At 45.2% G+C, this 21,386-nt stretch overlaps 2 protein-coding genes across 2 annotated transcripts in view; one reads left to right on the top strand and one right to left on the bottom strand.

Annotated features, from left to right (window-relative positions):
• The first annotated feature begins 3,481 nt into the window (after nucleotides 1-3,481).
• Nucleotides 3,482-9,710, top strand: tyrp1b (tyrosinase-related protein 1b). Its single transcript, XM_034534922.1, has 9 exons — nucleotides 3,482-3,544; nucleotides 4,187-4,545; nucleotides 4,766-4,874; nucleotides 5,405-5,618; nucleotides 6,056-6,260; nucleotides 8,651-8,818; nucleotides 9,005-9,184; nucleotides 9,263-9,409; nucleotides 9,505-9,710. The coding sequence occupies exons 1-9, from the start codon at nucleotides 3,531-3,533 to the stop codon at nucleotides 9,708-9,710; spliced, it is 1,602 nt and encodes a 533-aa protein (XP_034390813.1). The 5' UTR covers nucleotides 3,482-3,530.
• A 4,128-nt stretch (nucleotides 9,711-13,838) lies between these two features.
• si:dkey-92j12.5 (multiple PDZ domain protein) overlaps nucleotides 13,839-21,386 on the bottom strand; it is a 33,811-nt gene continuing 26,263 nt past the window's right edge. Inside the window, 13 exon segments of the mRNA XM_034545465.1 lie at nucleotides 13,839-13,985; nucleotides 14,612-14,735; nucleotides 16,171-16,329; nucleotides 16,737-16,762; nucleotides 17,115-17,237; nucleotides 17,598-17,641; nucleotides 17,733-17,856; nucleotides 18,020-18,091; nucleotides 18,213-18,360; nucleotides 19,483-19,676; nucleotides 20,043-20,126; nucleotides 20,393-20,692; nucleotides 20,820-20,894. Coding sequence (XP_034401356.1) covers nucleotides 13,839-13,985; nucleotides 14,612-14,735; nucleotides 16,171-16,329; nucleotides 16,737-16,762; nucleotides 17,115-17,237; nucleotides 17,598-17,641; nucleotides 17,733-17,856; nucleotides 18,020-18,091; nucleotides 18,213-18,360; nucleotides 19,483-19,676; nucleotides 20,043-20,126; nucleotides 20,393-20,692; nucleotides 20,820-20,894 — 1,620 coding nt within the window.

The raw sequence follows: 21,386 nt of genomic DNA, 5'->3' as shown, positions 1-21,386 counted from the left end.
TGGCCTTGATCTAATAATCTCCAAACATTGCTCTGCTAGATTTATTGGGAGCTGTAAGTACACCACGTAGGTCTTTTGTCTGATTGAAATTATTTCAAGGTTTCATTTCCTGGGCTACGTGGTTTACATCTCACTGAGCTCAGAGAGTGGGCCCACTTATTTGCTAGATTCCCCCCGAGAGTTTTTTCTGCGACCACCAAACTGACTTCTATCTATCTCAGTCACGAGAAGGATGTCAGGCCTGCCCGTCGCCACCCGACTACATGTTGTGCACTGACCTGCAATCTTGAGGTTCAGAGGAACCACCAGCTGTGTGCTTTTCAGCTGATACCCTCCAGGCTAAGCTATGTGTTCAGGAGGCTGCTAGCTGGGTCACATGAGAGTGTGAGTCCTGTGAACTGAGTAATACCAGTATTATTCCTAATCAGACTAGCAAGGTTCGGATCAATATTAAGCTAAAGGTGTGCGTGTGCGTGAGGAGCGACCATGTGGAAGTACGGGGGTCTGACGTGTGCATAGCACAGGCAATAACAAAGCAACATTGAATTATTAAACACATCTTGAAACGTGTCCTTGCTAAGAGATGCTATAGCAGCAGTGAGAATCCAGTTGCCATTGAAAGAGGGAATCACTGAAAGCATTGCTGACAAACCTCAAAAGCCACTTTTAAAACTGCACATATTTAGCAGTAGTCTCAACAACCACGGCACAAAGGGCTCCTCCTTGTACACACCAGAAACCAGATTCAGTGAGTGTAGATGAACTGTGGAAGCCAGTCATGTGCATTGGCTTGATGTTTTTTCACCCTGGCAAATAAGGGCGATATCGGTTTATATAACAGATAAGTGGTGCAAACCAAAGATATCAGTTTGCACATACTCTGTATATCAATATAGGCTCCTCAGAATTATAATGGACTGCAGTATTTGCAAGAGGCAAATGGTGGGTTTTCACCAGGTGGCAACCTCGGCTTCTGAAAGGTGTAGCCAATGTGGAAGTGCCATACACTTGCATTCTCACTAATGGAAAGCAGGGGGAGGGAAAAGTCAGATTGTATAGAAGTCTATGAGAAAATTACCCTAAATCTCTCTTTGTTTCTTCCCTCAAAGTAAACATTGTAAACATGAGTTTATGGTATCAATCGCTAGGTCCAAGTCTTCTACAAGCATGATATTCATTTAGTAAATTATGGTCCCATTTAATGTAAAATAGACAATAACGTATGGGTATGCTTTAGGTCGGGTTACCTAGTGATTGACAGGTCGCTACCGCTTGCAAAACAGCAGTCCACAAACGAATGGGTGGCATCACGATGACTTCATCCTCTTCTTATATGCAGTTTATGGTTTGCACCATGCATCTAGCCACTTGGCAAACAGAACGGCAGTGATGAAGGATTTGAAATGGAGAATATTGGTCATCAAGCATGATTGATACATTTAAAATAAAGAAATGTGAGCTATACAACTGAGAGTTGTATAGCTCAAGGCGGGATGGCGCTTTGTAGCTGTCGTGCAGCCAACTGTTAGCAAACACATTTTAAAAAGACTTGGAAAAGCTTCAAAATTCTCGAGGGGGTATATTTACTGACGTATTCCATATTGTAGAACAACACGTTAAAATCTCTTACGCTTGTGTTAACCGCAGACCTTATTTCAGGCAACTACCCAATAACCCTTGCAGGCCGTTCCTGCAGCGCTCGACTGTGCACCATGCCAGAGGTAGTAATGAATGACTTAAATGACAATGCATTCTGGGTAAGGTGCAGCCCTTCAGCGTACATGCTCTGTACATGAAGAATCATACTTAATATGGCAGTTTGGATAGCCTTGAGGGTAAATCTACCGGGGCATATTTAAAACGCATGCAGCACTTTTAGAACGCCGTCACCTGCAATCAGTCGATGATATCCACTGATCTATTTATATCCAGGTGTGTCATTACCTCCCAGCGTATATCTCCTTCCACCACAGTTTGCAAATGCTTCTCCATCTGGTGCATCATTAAATAAAACAGACCCCGCGGTTACAATATTAGCATTCGCTCACAGCGTGTACAACAGCAGTTTGACGGCCATTACGAAAACACCAAATGAAGTCGTGTTTGTGTTTTTACCGGCCCCCTAAGTACACCGCGAGAACCAGCCTGCCTTTTGTTCTCGTGCAGAGCGAAAGCAGATGTTCTCTTCTTCTGTGGAACAGAACTCTCTCTCTCTCCGCTGTCGACCCAACTGTTACATGGCTGACATCCGCCCCCGTGTGTGTCCTCTCTACCAGGATAGCAGCACTCGACGCATCTGACGTCGCTTCGACCCTGGCCCGAAGCAAAGAGCAGCACCAAGAGGGGCGCGCGACAGCCATGTCCAACCTCCCGCCCAGCTCAGCAGAGGAGTCGGCCAGCACCGGGCCAGGACCGGACTCCTCGCAAGACCTCAGGACTTCCATTCTCTAGGGGATCCAACCGTTCCCTCTGTTTCCGCTGTATCGAAAAAAAACAAAACAAACATGATTTTAAAAAGCCACTTTGCCAACCCTGTACCCGACCCGCCCTATGTTCTCAAACCCTAACCAACCCAACGCTGACTGCCTTGGATTCTGACTGTAATGACTACTGTACATGTAACAACATTTGCATGTTGGTGTTCAGGACTGCGTGTCTGCGACTGTCCAATGAAAGACAGCGACGCTGTCACATGTTTGGCATGTGTGAACGTGCGGAAGTAAGGGTGTGCATAAACCCGTCGGGATGAGTGAAGAGTAAGAGCGTGTTTTAAAATACTCTGTGTGCATGCGTGTGTGTGTGTGTGTGTAAATGGGATGAAAAAAAAAAGGTGTCACGACTCTAATTTGATTTGAATAAAATGTTGAGGGAAGGTTCTTCACGCTGACCACATCAGACATGATGTAGAAACAGGGCAGTGGGTACGAACAATTTTTTATCAGTGACTCACAAAGAGCATTGGCGGTAACGCAGAGTGCCGTATCTGCACGGCCTCATTAAAATGAACAACACCAGCTAGCAAGAAGAAGGAAGAAAAAAAGAAAAGAAAAGAAAATGTCATTATTGACACGATGTTTAAAACTTGACTTTTAACTTTGTATCATCGTTTGTGATCCGAAACAGTACCAAATAAAAAAAATGAGACTGTTGAATGTGTGCGTTGGCTTTTTTTGTTTGTTGCAATGTCGGTATTTTTCCAAATCAAGAACGCTAATCATGTCACCAGAAGGAACCAGTGACCCCCCCCCCCCCCCCAGACACCTATCTGTCCCCACAGCTAACAAACCATCGGCGTGTAGTTGAAGGGCACTCGTTAACGGAAAATCTCACAGTCGATTCTTTTATTACTCGAGTGACCACACAGACGGGCGTCATTTGGGTTGTGATCATAAGGCCTATGAAAGAATGTTTGAAAGATCTTACACAAGCTCCAGAGAGGTCGGGTCATGCGCTCAGTAGCTATTTAAGCCAAGAGGGGGGAATGAGCCGACTCCTGGGGGGCTACAGTTCTGCAGAAAGAGAGGAGCAGCATGCACAGTCAGAGGTAGGGGAAGCACACAACACTGACGCGTTTGTTTTTTCACATAATGAACTGTAGAATGCAATAAGTGTTAAAGTGTTTTTTTTAATTGGTAACTTAACTGGTAGCTGAACTGTTTGTTTGAGAAAAAAAAAAAAAAAAACTCACTCCATTCATTCATTCATCATCAATAAGCTTCAAAAGACAAGAAAATCTAACCGCGGAAGAAAAAAAAAAAACCGAAGAAAAAAGGTTGAAGCAAATAGTCGCTTTCCGTCTGTTGTTGAAAGCATTTCTGAACTTGTAAGAGTCGAGAGCTAATGACTTTGTGAATTATGAATAAGCACTCGCATTGCCTGCAGGGGCGTGTAAGAAGTGAAGTTTCGGAATAATGTTAAGACAATTGGCTTTAACAAGAGAACACGGAGCATGTCTGACTCTCCCTGGGTGATGGGATCGGCTCCGGCCGCCTTATGGCCCGAGATAAGTGGTTTAAAAAAAGATGGCTGGATGTAAAACAACAATTCTCAACATGGAAAAAAAAAAAGAAGTGTCTCCTCCATCTTTGCGTTTCTGAAATTCCTAACCTATTTTATCCTCACTTCATTCTCCCCATCTCACCTCGTGTACACCCTCCTCTCCTCCGGATGTTTTGGGGTATAGCAGCATGTGGCGAGCGGCTCTCCTGCTGGCGACCCTGTCCGTCACCCTAACGCTGGCCCAGTTCCCCCGGGAGTGCGTCACCCCCGCGGGGCTGCAGAGCGGCCAGTGCTGCCCGTTCGCCGCGGGAACTGTGGGGGACGAGTGTGGCTCCGGCACGGGCCGGGGGCAGTGTGTGGCCATCGCGGCAGACAACCGGCGCCACGGGCCCCAGTACCCTTACGCCGGGCGCGACGACCGAGAAAGGTGGCCGCTGAGATTTTTCAACCGCACCTGCCAGTGCAACGGGAATTTCAGTGGCTATAACTGCGGGCAGTGTCGACACGGCCTGACAGGACCAAACTGTGATCAGAGGATCTCTGTGGGTAAGAGGATGGAGGTCTGGGCCTTTAAAGATGTATAGGGAAATATGGCCAAGCATTTTTTATTCTAAGAAAAGTGTGTTCATTTTTAATAGCATTCTTCTCTCCTCGTCTCTTCCCTCGTTCCTCCCACACCTTAAAACCCCCTTATTCTCCCTCTCCCTTTCCCTCTCTCCCTCTCCCTGCCCTCCTGTCTCCCTCTTCCCCCTTAACCTCCCTCCAGTCAGGAGGAATATCATGCAGATGAGCACAGCAGAGAAGCAGGCGTTTGTGAACGCTTTGGACCGAGCTAAGAGGACGGTCCACCCCGACCTGGTCGTCTGCACACGGCGGTACAACACAGATATATATATATATATATATATATACACATATATTACAATCATTCTGTATGGACTTTAGGATTTTCAAATTGGTTTTATGGTAATTAGGAAGGAGATTGATCGCTATTCAGCCAGTCTTTGTATGACCACCACGGGAACAGACAGTCGAGCTTCGCCCAAAGGCCTGCAGGCTCAGTGTAGCTGAGTTTGGCAGTTGAAAGCCCCAGTAATACAGCTAAAGGCGACCCCATGCTGTGTTTTAAAAGTTATCAGGGAATTCAGGAAATTTCTCGTGGCAGCTTTCTGCCTAAGCAGCAGGTGGAAGTGCAAATGATCAGTAAAAGGGTTTAGCGAAGCTCCTTTTAGTTCAACGAAAAAATATTCTCACACGAATACCTAACAAATGTGAGGTTGTTTTTTTTTGCTTTGAAAAACAAGAAGATAAACAAGGCTATTTGATTTCATGTCGGGGAATAAAAGAAGAAAAAAGAAGAAGAAACACAACGTGTCATTTATCCCGCTGCTCCTCTCATCTGTAGGTACCAGGAGGTGTTTGGTCCCGATGGCAACACCCCGCAGTTTGAGAACATCACCATTTACAACTACTTTGTCTGGAGCCACTATTACTCTGTCAGTAAAACATACCTGGGGCCGGGCCAGAGCAGCTTTGGAGGCGTCGACTTCTCCCACGAGGGCCCGGGTTTTGTCACCTGGCATCGATTTCATCTGCTGCAACTGGAGCGAGACATGCAGGTGAGAATAGAGACGGGCCGGGGGAGATGAAGGGGGGAAGGGGAAAAAAGAAAAGGGGAAAAGAGAGGTGGCTTTTGGGCTGATGGAGTGATGGAGGAAGTGAGGGTGGGAGAAAGGATGATGAGGGGAGGAAGGAAAGACTACGAGTATTTGAAGAGATGGAGACGGAGCGGAAAGCCATCCTGCAGGCGAAAGGGGGGGAAAGAGGGAGGAGGGCGGATGGAGGTAAAAGGGATGTATACCAAAGGTTTCCACCTTTTGTAAGAAAATGAGAGAAGTAGTTGAAAATAATGCAGGATTGAAAGTTCAAAGACAGTGGAATACAATAAAGGGAGGAGGAGATTAAACAGCATTGCTTAATTAATCTAACAATAATTTAGGGATTTAGATTTTTCTTACACATGTGTTGATTGATCCACCCGTGAACATCTCTGCAGGACATGCTGGGCAACCCAACCTTCGCCCTGCCCTACTGGAACTTTGCCATCGGAGGCAGTGAGTGCGACATCTGCACCGACGAGCTGCTCGGAGCCAGGAGCTCCTTCGACATGAGCTCCATCAGCTCCAACTCTGTGTTCTCCCAATGGAGGGTCATCTGTGAGAGCGTGGAAGACTACGACTCTTTGGGCACCGTGTGCAACAGTAAGGGCCGCTGCAGTAATGCACACTGTACCCAATACGTTCCCATCCCAACTCATCACCTACTGACGCTTTGTCAGATGGAAACTCAGTCAAACGTTTACTTAAACGTAAGACGTAGTCAAGTAAAAGGTAAACTCAGTACGTAGACTGAGTAAAACGTGAACTAAGTAAAACATAAACTAAGTAAAACGTGAACAACTATGTAAACTAAGTAAAACGTAAACTCAGTACGTAAACTATGTCAAACAAAACTTAGTAAAGCTTAAACTAAGTCTAAGTAAACTAAGTAAAACTATGTAAACTAAGTAAAACTAAGTACGTAAACTATGTAAAACAAAACTTAGTAAAGCTTAAACTAAGTACTTAAACTAAGTAAAATGTAAACTAAGTACGTAAACTAAGTAAAACATGAACTATGTAAACTAAGTAAAACTAAGTACATAAACTATGTAAAACAAAACTTAGTAAAGCTTAAACTAAGTACTTAAACTAAGTAAAACTTAAACTAAGAACGTAAACTAGGTAAAATGTAAACTAAGTAAAACATGACCAAACTATGTAAACTAAGTAAAACATGAACAAGCTATCTAAACTAAGTAAAACGTAAACTCAGTACGTAAACTATGTAAAACAAAACTTACTCTAAAAACTAAGTATGTAAACCAAGAAAAATGTAAACTAAGTATGTGAACTAAGTAAAACTTAAGCAACGTAACATGAGTATGGAAAACACGTAACCAACATCACTAACAAATCTTCAAAATATCTCAACCTCATTTCCAGTCACTTTGTTTTTTTCCACTTCCTCTCCCTCCCGGACACGGCTTGGGTTTACGTTGTCTTTACGTGAAAGCCGGGTGCGTCTCATACAGATGCTAAAGGGTGCCTTGCGTGTCGCTATCGGACAGCGAGGGACGCAACAAAGCATCTGTATTCGGCGCCCCGGCTGCTGCACCACACCGTGGTGTGTTGTGTTGATATACAGCGTAGCCACAGCTGCATCAGAAAAGAGGACAAAGTAGCTCGTAAAAAGCGCATGTAGAACACAAGCTGCTATAAATAATACCTCACTGCTGTTGTGCCACATTCTATATCGCTCTGCACTACCAGCGTTTGTCTGAGACGAGTCGATTTGTTGAGCAACTTCTTTGGAGTTGCCGTGTGCATCCACACGGCACTACATCCTAAAAGACTTGGACTTTGAGCCGTTTCCTCACTGGGCCTAATTTCTCTATTGCAGTTTCCCCAAGAGTTAATTCCCAATGGGTCGAGCGGTTTAGATCAGAATAAGGCAACTCTGTGTAACGCTGTAAGCTCGACTTTACGTGATCAGATTTGCGAGGATTGGATCTCATTCCACACTGGCACCAGATTACAACCCTAAATCACTACTTTTCCCACACCTAATCCATAAAATTTTTCTTTTTTTTGTGGAATAATGGAAGAATATCAAATCTTTTTAATCTTTAGCGCAGAGCTTTATTACAAACACATTAAAGGGGGTTCCTTTTGAACAAATGCATACGTAGCAGAAGGGAATTTGACAACAGGTAGAACATGTGAGTTGCCAACGTGTGAGCGATCTGTCTCATTAATCCCCTTAGAGAGTCGTGACAGGACTGGTATTTCCTGCATCAACAAGCAACATCTCCCTAAATGGGTTATGGGGGGGGGGCTCATTTGTGCATGTGCTCGTTGAAGACAGGAATCTAGCAGTCTACGGGTTCCTTTGATCTTAGGGAATAATCTTCAAACAGACAGACAGTTATGTAGCTTGAGTTTGTGTGTGTGCTTTTGTATGTGTGGGATAGAAAGTACAACAACAAAAAAAAGGAAAAAAGAGATCATGCATGCGAGAGGGAAGAAGAAAAATAGTTATTTTCAGTCACGGGGGCTCCCACTCACTACTGTTGACTTTTAGTGAATAATTTAAGCAGGAAAACCGCCGTCCTGTCATGTTTAAGACTGCTAAACTATTCTAGTCTAGAATTAGAAAGTAGTTCAAAAATGCTACATTTCTAATCGTCTTTTCTTTCCATTTCTGTTGGGACCAATGGCCTGAATCTTAACTGCAATGCCCCACAAACCAACTATAGCCATCGCCTCGCCGTTGTATCCCTCCGCCAACCAGTCATGTTGCAGTTTACATCCACGTCTGTCCAAAAGGTCTCTACTTTATCGTGTTGTGCCATTGGACAACACTCGTTTCGTGAGGGCACAGTGACCTTTGACCAACAAATCTTAATCAGATGTTTGTCTCAGATTCCCTGCAGGCGTCCCTGAGGTATCGCGCTCACAAGATCGATCTGAATGATCTTTCGTCTGTAACTACGCTGCACTAGAGCGAGATAACATTACCTCTGACCTCTGGTTCCCTCCTTATCCCTAAGGCACAGAGACCAGCCCCATCACGAGGAACCCAGCGGGCAACGTGGAACGCCCCATGGTGCAGCGGCTGCCGGAGCCAAAGGACGTGTTGGACTGTCTGGAGCTCAACGCCTTCGACACGCCGCCGTACTACTCCACCTCCTCCGAGAGCTTCAGGAACACCATTGAAGGTGCACAGTTATGCGTCGGGTTCAGGCTTAGAACATCCTTCCATTAACATTTGGAGGATAATAAGGCTGGACCTTCCAATCACATGGACACGCCGCTGGCTCCAACACATACATAACATGTGTTGCTTTCTAATGTCGGTAAATCAGAGCGTTGAATTTTCTGCTCTTTCGTGTTTTTTTTTCAAGGCTACAGCGCCCCCCAGGGGACGTACGACCCAGTGATCCGCAGCCTCCATAACTTGGCCCATCTCTTCCTCAACGGGACCGGCGGACAGACTCACCTCTCGCCCAACGATCCCATCTTCGTCCTGCTGCACACTTTCACCGATGCGATCTTCGACGAGTGGCTCGGCAGACACCAACCAGGTACGTCAAGACTGAGCTGGATACGGGGGGCAAACTCTGTAGAATATAGAAATGATCCGATGTGTCCTCGTCCTGCAGGCGAAGTGGTGTACCCCGAGGAGAACGCTCCTATCGGGCACAACCGGAGATTCAACATGGTTCCCTTCTGGCCACCCGTCACCAACGCCGAGATGTTCGTCTCGGCCCCAGAAAACCTGGGGTACTCCTATGAGGTCCAGTGGCCAGGTGAGTAGCGGCACATTCGTGTGTGCACAAATCCCAATCAATCAATGACCCAATCATGACCTCCACCCACCCCACCTCCTCTCTTCACCCCGCAGCTCGTGCCTACACCCTGTCTGAGATCATCACCATAGCCATCGTAGCGGCTGTGCTGGTGGTGGCGGTGGTGGGCGGCGTCATCGCCTGCGCCGTGCGCGCCCGCTCCTACCGCTCGGCCGAGGCCCTGGAGCCGCTGCTGGGAGAGACGTTCCGGTGCTACTCGGAGGACGACCGGAGGCTGGACAAATCGCAGTCCGTCGTCTAAAGCCACGCCTCTCCCGGAGAGGCCTTAACATGTGCACGCGTTCCATTGTTTTTTAATTACTTCTTCTAATAAAGTCGAGCTGGTTTTGAACCCAGAGTCTGTGTGTCTGTGTCATTGTATTTGGTATAAATTGTTGTCAGAGTCAGCTGTCAACTATTTCTCCTGCATAGGGTCCCCTTTATCAGCTCCTAACTTATGTGTACTCATGCAGACACAGTTCATCTATCTGTAAGATGAATAGCGACAGTCCTATTGGGTTGGATGTTGCTGCTCCATTCATTGTGCATTTAATCTGGGCCCATTTCCATGTGAATAATATGCCCTGGTGTTCGGTATGAACAGACTACAGACGGGTCTTAATTTAGAGGACTTTACTGCAGGCGCAAATGTGCTCGTCTGAAGCCTGGAGGCTCAACAGCAAACCACTTAGATGTAATGTTGCTTCTCAGCGATGAGTCAGATCGAGTCCTTGCAAATGTCCTCATGCCTTCATAGAAGCACACACACACTCACACACACACACACACAGACACACGCACGCACACACACACACCGCCCTCATGTGGACATAACACATTACTGCTGCAGTATGAGTCATGTGCTTGTAACAATGTAAAAAGCAAAGCATTGATTTTATTGATGCAGATATTCTTACATTTTTGACACCTTCGACCTGCAATGTGCTGGACGTCGTGTAGACCTGCAGTATGTTTGTGGTTGTTTTGAGACTCAGCACTGGACTGAACTGCTTAGGAATGGCATGTTTTGCAGTGCATGCTGGTATCTTGAAATAGAATCTCATGGGAATGTGGGAAAATATGAAGATACTTTTTTTATTTTTTGGGGTGTTCAGTTGGCTTGTTCTCTCACTCCGCACCAGCAGGTTACACTGACTGACTAATCAATATGGAAAGATGGGACAGTCTCACACACACGGAACATTCCACTGCTACCCTCCTGAGAAAGAGAGAGAGAGAGAGGGAGAAAGAGAGAGAGAGAGAGAGAGAGAGAGAGAGAGAGAGAGAGAGAGGATCATTAGCGCCTTTCATGGCGAGTGTGTGCTCTCTCGTGGAAGTCCTCAAGCTGTAGAAGAGAACCAGAATTCATGACAGCTTTGCAGCCACAGTGCAGAGGCCCAACCGTAGGATCTATATATACGATGGAGAAGAGGCTGAGAAGAAAAGAAAGGTCCCGTTGCCAGTGGCCTGCTGGTGTATTCTTCATGAATGTTTTTGAGGGAAAGGGAATTTGAGCTGGCTGTAAAAAAAAAAAGAACAGGGAGACTTCAATGCATCTGGCCCCCTGCGACTCCCACGAGGGTTGTATTAAAACCAAATGAAGCTCACATTATTTGAAAAGTATTACAAAAACTGAATTAAAATAGTAAAGAATATATAGATTTGGTTTTGGATTCCAAACAAGGAGAAGATAAAAGAGTTTCACATTTCACAAAACGAAGAAAAAACATAATTTTGTGGGAAACATTCTGGTTAAATGCACGAAAAAGCATTTGATTCATCTTAAAAAAAAAACCTTTTTCACGCCAGCCTCCAGGCAACGTAATTGTTCATCTGGAGGAGGATAAACCAGACCGCGATGGCGGGGTTTCAATAAAGCTTACAATGTGAACAGATGGCTTTGATTAATGTGCAGGCTCCTGACAGGATCTCCCTAGATGACTCCTATTTCCTAAATGAGACATTTGTGTGCAAATGTCTTGTTTGTCAGGTTGTCGATGGTAAGTCCGGTAATTAAAGTAGACATTCTGTGCATTTATAAGATTACGACAAAAAAAGGAACAGGTCTCCATTGTCCTATAAGTTTAGTCTCCAACTGACTCCGGAAAGTAACTAAATACATTTATTCAAATACTGTGCTAAAGTGCAGTTTTGAAGTACTTGTACTTTCTGCTGGTTCCTATGAATAGTGCACTTTTATTCTTTCTCCAGTGCATTTATTTCTGATACCTTTAATTTTTCTTTTGCAGATTGACACTAATGATACAAATGAACTTTAAATGAATTCACAAGCAGCAGGATATAGAGTACGTGAAATCAGCCCCACCTGTAGCAGCTACAATATTAAAGTGATGAACACATTAATTCATGTAAAAAAGACATTATTCTGAAATTCCTCGCGAGTACTTTTACTACTGCCACTTTGTTAAGTGTGTCTACTCTGTCAAACGTGTCGCTGCCTCTCCTGTTGTCCCCCACTCTGTGATTTACTGCTGCCCTGTCACTCCATGATGTACTGCGCGACACGCACTCACTAAAGCCGAGTGATCTTGAATAAGCGCTCATGTTTGACAAAGAGAGAGCAAGAGAGAGAGAGAGAGAGAGAGAGAGACACACACAAAAAGCATAATCACCACAATAAAACAGACCCTGTGGCAAAAATTCAGCTCGCCTGCTTTTGGAATTAATAAATTATGCGAAAAAAGGATTTCTGCGCGTCTCCTTAAAGAAACGTAACCGCGGGCAGAGACGTCCTCATTAGAGTCTCAGATTAGACTTCTGAAGGGGTCAAACCGTGAGAGCACAAGCGTGCCTCCTCTAGGCCTCTGCTACATCACACACACACACACACACACACACACACACACACACACGCACACACACACACACACACGCAAACACACACGCATGCAGACACACACACACGCATGCAAGCACCCACATACAGACGCACGCACACACATACAGACGCATGCATGCACGCACGCACACTCGCACCCACACACACACACATACAGATGCACGCACACACACATACACACACGCAGACACACACACACACACAGACACACATGCAAACACACACCGGCACACAGACAAACACACCCAGACACACACGCACACAAGCACCCATACAGACCCACGCACACAGACGCACACACACACACACACACAGACGCACGCACACACGCAGACACACACACACACACATACACGCGCACGCACACACACACGCACGTAGACACACACACGCACACACGTAGACACAGAGGTACATCAGGGAAGGAAGTGACGACTGTGGGTCAGTGGTTAGCAGGTCCGTCCTTCAATCAGGGGGTTGGTGGTTCAATCCCGCCCTAGTCGATGTGTCCTTGAGCAAGACACTTAACCCTTAATTGTTCCCTGCAGCTTTGTGTATGAATGTAACATGATCGTAAGTCTTTTTGGATGTAATGTAAAGTGAGCAAAAAAAGATGTCTGTATACAAAACTCTAAACAACTGACCATTTAATGAGATCCCTCGCAGTACATTCAGTTAACACAACGTGACACAACCCCACCCCCCCCCCCCCCCCCCCCCCCCCCCATCCCAATGAGTGCTGCGACTCTGGGGGCTGGTGACATGAATGAAACAAAATAATAAATGATAAATGTGGAGAAAACATGATTATCACGGTACAAATGGATCCATATAAAACAGGGACGAGGTGTTCCTAAATCAAAAGACATCGTGAAGACGGTAAATAGATATGGGAGTACATCGCGGGGCTGCCGTGAGTTTGAAAGACATGAAGAAGAACACCGACGACCTCGGAAGAGAAACAGACTTCCGGAGCACGTTGCCACGCAACAGATTGGCAGAAGCACTTGGCATGGAACAGACAGCAGGACAGCAGAGACACGGTGACACTCTGGACGCGCAGCTCGGCAGAGGTTTTATTTTCGGGGGTCGGTTATTTATTCACCACAAAGCTGTAAATGATATGATATTAACGGGAGCTTATATTATAAAGACCTTGAGCTGGATCACTAGGACTCAATATATAACCAGCAGTTGGCTTATTTAATAGTTGCCTCTGGTTCTTTTAGCATTCTATGGTTACTTTACATATTCTGCTGGTGTTAATACAGAGATATATTCATGATTGGGATGTGAATCCATATAACATAAACACATTACTAAATAACACCTTCACGGTGCACGTTAACACCCCCCCCTCCCCCCCTCCTGAGGTCTCCCCCGACTATATTCAGATGAACAATATCTACTCTCCTCGTGATTTTGCAAACAAATCTATATCACTTGCGGCGACGTTATCTTTGCCGAGGCGACTTCGCGGGGAACGTGGTGGGCAGTGGAGGGGGGAGGGGGGGGGGGGGGGGGTGGTTCTCAAGAGAGCACCGTCAGCACCACGGACCCCCTGGTCTTCTTGAGGATGTCCACGGCCTCGCCGTGAGTCACGCCCTCCAGGCAGTGTCCGTTTACGGCGATGATCTGGTCTCCGCGCTTCAGCCGGCCGTCCTCCACGGCCGCCCCCTATAACATATCATATATATTATTATAACATAGATTAAAAGGATTCATTGCTGAACGATGTCATAAAAACAGCATTATTAACTCTTCTAGCCGACTGAGGGTGAACATAAAATCCTGATCTTTATCTCTAAGTTACATCATATCTACTACAGCTGGTAAAACCCCTTAAAAGGCACAGTTCACCCACGCAATGAAACATACATATCGTTCTTCTTCCCTGCGGTGCTATTCATCAGATTGTTTTTCGGTGTGAGACGCAGATAGATTTGGAGATATCCAAGACTGCGTGGGACTCGGCTTGTGGTGCTTGCAAAGTGCCAAAAAACTACATTTGGAGAAGCTCAACAGCGATGTCTCTTTCCAGAAATCATGACCCGGGTACTCAAAGACCTTGTTGAGAGCCGTTTCGGGGAGGAACTATTTTCTCTCAACCACAGTTGAGTTGCATTATGGTCCCATCTTATTGGATAGAAGGCAGACAGCTCCAAAACTATAGGCAACTGACACCAAAACCATCTAGACTTATAAACAGCACCACAGGTAAGAGGAAGAGGATTATGAACTGATTAGAGCTCCGTACCGGGAACCCCCATGAAAGATTTCTCATATGGAAGACGTCCTCTCACCTTGTTGAAGACCGTTTTGATGTAGATCGGCAGGTCCCCGTGAGGGCTGCTGAACCCCCCCACGATGCTGAAGCCCAGGCCCGAGGAGCCCCTCTCCAGGGTGACGGTCTTATAAGTGCGAGCGCTGCGGGAATTGAAAGGAGTGAAACAACGGAGGGGTGCTGCTGGGCACCGAAATACACTGTGTGTGAAAGTAGAAGTATCTCAGTTCACCGGGACAGACACTAGGTGAGAACAGAGAGGCAGATTTCTCATGTACTGTATATGATACGGATACATGTGATGAATGAAAACTCAAGTGTAATATTAAATAACAGAGTTGCCAAACCATCTTAAATAAGAAAGCAATTAGGGTCACAATTAATTACATTTGGGTCACTAATGTACTTCAATTAATAATTTCCTTAATTAGAATGTCAGTTACAAGAATCTGAAGCATAACAGTATTTTAATTGTTTAAATGTTCTTTAATTAAGCTGCCAAAAAACAACCCAGAAGCAATTTAGTGTTTGTTTTAGGTCTGTTACTTGTTTGTTTTTATGTGACATTTCGGATGTTGTTTTGAACTTTTTGTCTTTTCTTTTTGTGCTTTTATATTCAACGTTGATGCGTCCTGTTTGCCCAGGACTCCCAGGTAAAAGAGGTTTTAAATCTCCATGGAAACCTCCTGGAAAATTAGATCAAAAGTTTTTTTTAAAATCCGAAATAAAAGTAAAGCTCACACAGAGTGCTGGTCGCTGGAAATGTTGTACAACCTGGTGTCTCGAGTGTTCTGGCGCTGAAGAACACACAATAATGATATGCCGTGACAAGTTTGGGGAAGATTTACAACAGCTTCCTGCATGATGGCGAAACATTGTCCGTCTCCACGCCCCTCCACAAAAAGAACCCCGCTAAAAGCTTTGCAATGTGTCATTGTGAAGAGCTTGAGATTTTAAAAAAGTTGCACTCCCGTCAAGAGCAAATAAATCTAAATAATAAAGGCGAACAGTCACGTGACCGCTCGTTGTCTGAGGTGTCGACCATTCCTTTTGCATTTTAGCGTCACAAAGTCTGAAAAAAATCTGACCCGCCCTCGAGGAGGAGTTTGAAGTGTGTAAAATATCAGAAAAACACACTAAAATTCAAAATGGCCTATTAAGGCCGATGCCAAATATGTCAGAAACGGTGAAAGCCAAATATCATGAATATCTGAGCTAAGGCTTTCCAAGTGCTGGAGAGGACTCAATGCTAATTTTGTAGCACTTCCCGTTTCCACTATGTGGCGCTGGAGAACACGCATCAAGTCGTGTTGCTGTATTTCACGTCCAGACCCCACCGACGCCCATGTCAGATGGTAGGTTTGGCCACAAAGTTCCAGGACGTTTTAGGCACCTATAGCTCCTCAGAAATGCTAAAAGTGATGGTGTGGGGGGGGGAGGGGGCGTTATAGAGCTGGCAATGGTGACCGCGCTCTCTTCTATTGTCGCCAAAGCAGCCGGGTGAATGAACCGGGAGGGAACCGAAGGGCAAAGCGTAGAGTACGCCAGCGGGAAGCTGTCAGGAGAGGCGACTCTCACCAGAGGTGGTTGTGGAAGCTGCTCGGTTGGCCTGACGACGGCGAGCGTACATCGTTGTGGTCCTTTGTGCTCCACCCACCAGAACCAGCTGCCACCTAGACACACACACACACACACACACACACACACATTCTGACACTATCACTACCTGATATCCTGCTGTACTTGTCAAAAACAGCTGAAATCCAGCTCCTTACAAAAACAATACCTCGTATTCTCTCTTGCAACAAACCAAAAAAATCTATCTTCCCAGAGGCTCATTAACATGAAGACAAAGTCAGTGTCAGGTTTACAAATTATAGTATCGCGCTCACATAACACAAAACACTGATAATGACGGGACGACTGGAACCAATTTCATTCCTGTTTTCATGCACGTAATTATGTCTGTGTGAGTTTATTATTTAATAAAAAAACCTAAAGAGGGAGCAGGGTTATGGTTCACTGAGGGGGAGGGGGAAGAACTTGCTGACACTGTTGCAACATAGTGCCTCACACATGCTTTCATGTCCCACACACACACACACACACAGACACACACTCACACAATGTCAAGCTGATTTAACTTGATACTGAGGATCCTGTCTCCTGCCTGACTGACACACACACACACACACACACACACTTGCACTTCTACGGTCTTTTATGATTTTAAAAAGCCATTTGGGTGTATGTACTTCATGTATTTCAAATGTGTTATGTGTTTGTACCTATTAAGATGTATTTCAAGCCCTATAGACTGTATACGTTTATGGTATGCACTTTTAAAATCCAAAAGACACCGTTAGTGAAACACTGGTCTTTATCTTCATAAATCTGGATCATAAAAGTACAGAAATGACAGTCACAATTCAAATGTTTACCCTCAAATCAAGTTATTATACTTAAATGAATTGTTTACCCAATAGTGAGGACAGACTTTTTTTTGTCCACACACTCCCCACCTGTAATTGGTGCGTTTTGGCAGCCAGTCCATCCGTATCCATGGTAGCAATAAAAAGAGGCACGTTGTCATGGGGACTGCCCGCTCCTCCTGCTACACTGAGGTCCAGAGAGTCACATGGCCCCTGTGGTGATACCGCACACACACACACACAGACACACACACACACACACGCACACACACGCACACACACACACACACACACACACACACAAACACACACACACACACACACAGTAGACACCCTGTTAGACAATACTGATGTCAGAGTCTGCACATGAGATACCTAATGTTACATAAGTCTTGGGTCCAGGCAGGTTTGTGTCTATATATATATACACAAATATCTGATATATATATATATATATATATATATATATATATATATATATATATATATATACGTATATCAGATATTTGTGTATATATAGACACAAATATATACACAAATAAATAATACATACGCACTCATATATATATGTACCTTTTGTATTATGACTTGTTTGGCGTCAGGGTAGTCTTTAAATGCTGTTGGAGGAGAAAATGTTAACAGTATTATTTCCACATAAATGTATATGTATTACACTGTATTTGCTTTGTGGACAGAAGGGCGACTCACAGTAGCTCCCTGTCTTGTTATTTGTCTCCCTCTGGTGGCCGAGCGAAGCATCGCAGCCGCTTGAATGGGTCAGAGTGGAGCAGTCGGAGTCTTCGCTCTGGATAAAACACAACTTAAAGTACTCCTAGGTTCAAGAAGTGCCGTTGTTAACATAGTGCAAAGGCGTGGTCTTTGACAACATTGAGTCTACTGAGCTGGACTCTCAACACAAATACAATACATATTCATCACACATGTTTCCATCTTTTCTTTGATGGCCCGTCGTGGAGTAGAAACAGACATCTTACCTGGCTCTGCTGTGAGTACTGCAGCCCAGCTTTAAAACGAGCCACCTCCAGCTGGACCGCTCCGCTGCAACCCTGAGAGCAAAGTCACAGATTAGATGTCGCATAAGACGATGAATCAGATTTTTTAAAAACAACAAATGAATAATGAATAACCCTGGACTTGGGTTTGGTGTGAGCGTGAGAGATGCTCGACCTGCAGAAGCTGGTGCGCGTGTTCCTGCGATGCCGCGCGGAGATCCTCCCCGTTGATTGACAGAATCTGGTCGCCGAGCAACAACCTGCCATCCGAATCCGCTACGCCTCCTCTGATGAGATCTGACACAAAGATGCCCGTGTCATTACTGTAGGGAGAAAGCTGAGGTCAAAAGCTGTGTCTGCTGCACTCCCGCGGACCGAATTACGTGACCTGTGCCCCTTCTGTTTTGCATAACGTCACACTTGATTGTGCAAATGATGTGCCCGTCACCTCATTTATTTATTTATTTTTTACAATAACAAACTGTTTTGTCCAGTCCCCGACCTTTAACTGGGGAAAGGCCCCAGAAGATACTCCACCGGGACAAAACACTTGAAAATACTCAAAATGATGGTTAATATCCGTCGATTTATAAAAGTAAATAATACCATCCGATACTATAATAATAAATTCTAAATATGAATTTTGGACTTTGTACTCTGTCATATGGATTATGCATAAGGTTTTTAGTAACTTAATTATGTCGGTTATTCAGTATACCGTCCGTCCTCCTCAGTTGCTCTCCCTGAGGCAAATTTGTGATTTGTGATATTGGTCTGCATAAATGAAATTGACTTGGCAAAAAGTACTTTTGCATCAGGATGATGCATTAAACATGCAAAACGTGGATTCATGGCTGGAGAGACCACGGACGACCTGATTGGCCATATAGCTTTGCTCGTTTACGAAGCATCAAAAATAATAAATATACATCAAAAGTACAGATTCGTGTTCTCTTCACTGAAGCATCGACATGAATCCTTCCCGCTTCAGTTCGATTGTTTTAGGGTTTGCCGACTATAATAAAAGTAACGTGACACGTTCTACGAATTCAGGCCAAACTAAAATCAGTAAATGTCAAACAACAACTAACTTAAACTGTCAACTGAAAGTGGATTCGGGTTCAATTTTTGAGGTGAGAAATAGGCCATACATGTGATTAATAGCTTTCTTTTAATATCGGGGGATGATTCTGCAAATGCACGGCCCGCTTTATTTTTTCTCACCGATTACTCATTTTCACAAGGCGCAAGGTTACGCTGCTCGTTGAGGTCGTCATCGACCCCCTTCGTTGGTTTGGCTTACGGTTGCCGTGCACGTTCTCGGGGACTCTTTTCGTCTGGCTACATCTAGAATAACATCCACCATGTCATTTGACCTACAGCACAGTCAAAAATGTACCAGAAGATACAAATACGTCTCTCTATCAACCGCATTGTGAAAGTACCTCTTGCCCACAGTGGCGAACCCCAGCCCCTCCCCAGGGCGTGGCCTCAGCTCCAGGGTGAAGACGTCCCACAGGTCCTCCTCCCTGTAGGCCTCCTGGTGCCTGAAGACGCACATGCGAACGCGCCGGGTGGTGAGCCGCAGCACGCCGATGGCCTCGTCGTGGGTGGCCTGCCGCAGGTCGATGCCGTTGACCTGGTGGGAGGTGAGAGAGACACATTGTCCTGTATGTCTGGATTTAATGACCCGCCTCTTCGTTGGCATTAGAACATCTGCAGTTTGAAATTAGACGACTGGATAACGCTGGCATATTTACAGAAGTGCTAACTAATGCTTCCTTATGAATAAATATATTGAACATTTACAATCTCTTATATTAGTGTGGTGAAATCAGAAATACGTGGCATTCACGGAAATAAACAGACGGACCGTGACTTTCATTTTGGACACCGAAATGCAATAATAAATGATTCAATTTGACCACCGTTTTATTGTGAGGCATTATGATGTACGATATAACTATAGTGGAATACCGCCTAATCAAAGCATATTTTTGGATACCTCCAATATGTGGTCTCCAGCCTGCAGCCTCCCATCTCTCTGTGCTGCTCCGCCATCGTTTACTTCATGGATTATTACTGCCCCCTGGCGGGGGGGAAACAGAAGACACCTATTATTGCAGATAATCCAATCCAACTAAATTGAATCAGCATTGAACTACTTAGCATTTTCACAATACAGCATCAACACTTTCACCGACAATGCCTGTGCAGATGCGTTGTATTGTGAAGAAAACACACACGGAGCTCTATTGTCTCATCATTTAGGATTATCAAGTTTGCGTTATAATATTCTGATTGGTCGTGCGTTAAATTAAGAGCCGATGTCCATTGTGAATTGTCCGCCCTCACCAGCAGGGTGTCACATCCTCCGACGATGCTGAGGCCCAGGCCTACGTTTCCTTTGCAAAACTCTATGGTGGTCTCCCCGCCGGCCACAAGTGGGCCAATCAGGGGGTCCGACGTCGTGGGAGCCGAGCCGAGCCAATCAGAGGGCCCGGCGGCAGAGGTATTGAGCGACGGGGGAGTGGAGGGCACGGGGAGAGAGTGGGGACGGGAAAGAGGTGGAGAGGAGGGGGAGGAGGAGGGACTGTTGGAGCGGCTGACGGAGAGATCGACGGTGACCCGCTGTTCCAGAATCAAACTGGACACCTGGATGCAGAGAAGACAGGTGAGTCATACATCGTTAAATCAGCTTGACATTGTGTGAGTGTGTGTGTGTGTGTGTGTGTGTGTGTGTGTGTGTGTGTGTGTGTGTGTGTGTGTGTGTGGACTGTACCTTGTCCAACGACAGGCCTGCCACAGGTTCATCACCCACTGCTATGATTCTGTCTCCGAGCTGTTTCCTGCCATCCTGCAGCCGGACAGAAACAATGAAAGGTAAGATAAAAAACGGATGGAATTATGCAGAAGAATGGAGAGGAAGCAAGATTAAAAATCAAACACACCCTCTGGACAGATATCTGAATAACGGTTGCCCGGGGGCCCTACATGAAAGCTTATTAGCACATGACGACATCGCTTTAAAACACGGCCACCATCACCTCTCGGTTACTATGGTTTCGGTTTCCTCAGAAATACCTGGAGACCGGAGTCTCATCCCCTCGTTATGTTAATGTGCCGCACATTAATGGCTCCTTTTTCTGATTGATTATCATCAGGTTATTGAGGCTTGATAGGCGGCAACAAAAAAAAGAAAGAAATCTGATGAAATGATGTGCTGGAATGAATCTGAAAGTCTATGATGAAGCCTGAGATGACACGACTCAAAAGAAAAATAATACAAATTATTAAATAGTTCTGAAATATATTTAGCACTCTTTTGTGAGGTTGTGATAAAACGCAG

The sequence above is a fragment of the Cyclopterus lumpus genome, chromosome 1, assembly GCF_009769545.1.
Source record: "Cyclopterus lumpus isolate fCycLum1 chromosome 1, fCycLum1.pri, whole genome shotgun sequence".
Lineage (NCBI taxonomy): Eukaryota > Metazoa > Chordata > Actinopteri > Perciformes > Cyclopteridae > Cyclopterus > Cyclopterus lumpus.
This window is presented reverse-complemented; position numbering and strand designations above follow the sequence as displayed.

Bases quoted from the DNA above. Each gene is read 5' to 3' on its own strand.
- tyrp1b (XM_034534922.1), top strand. The intron at 4,875-5,404 runs GTACAACACAGA...TCTCATCTGTAG, and splicing joins CTGGTCGTCTGCACACGGCG to GTACCAGGAGGTGTTTGGTC. The intron at 6,261-8,650 runs GTAAGGGCCGCT...CTTATCCCTAAG, and splicing joins TTTGGGCACCGTGTGCAACA to GCACAGAGACCAGCCCCATC.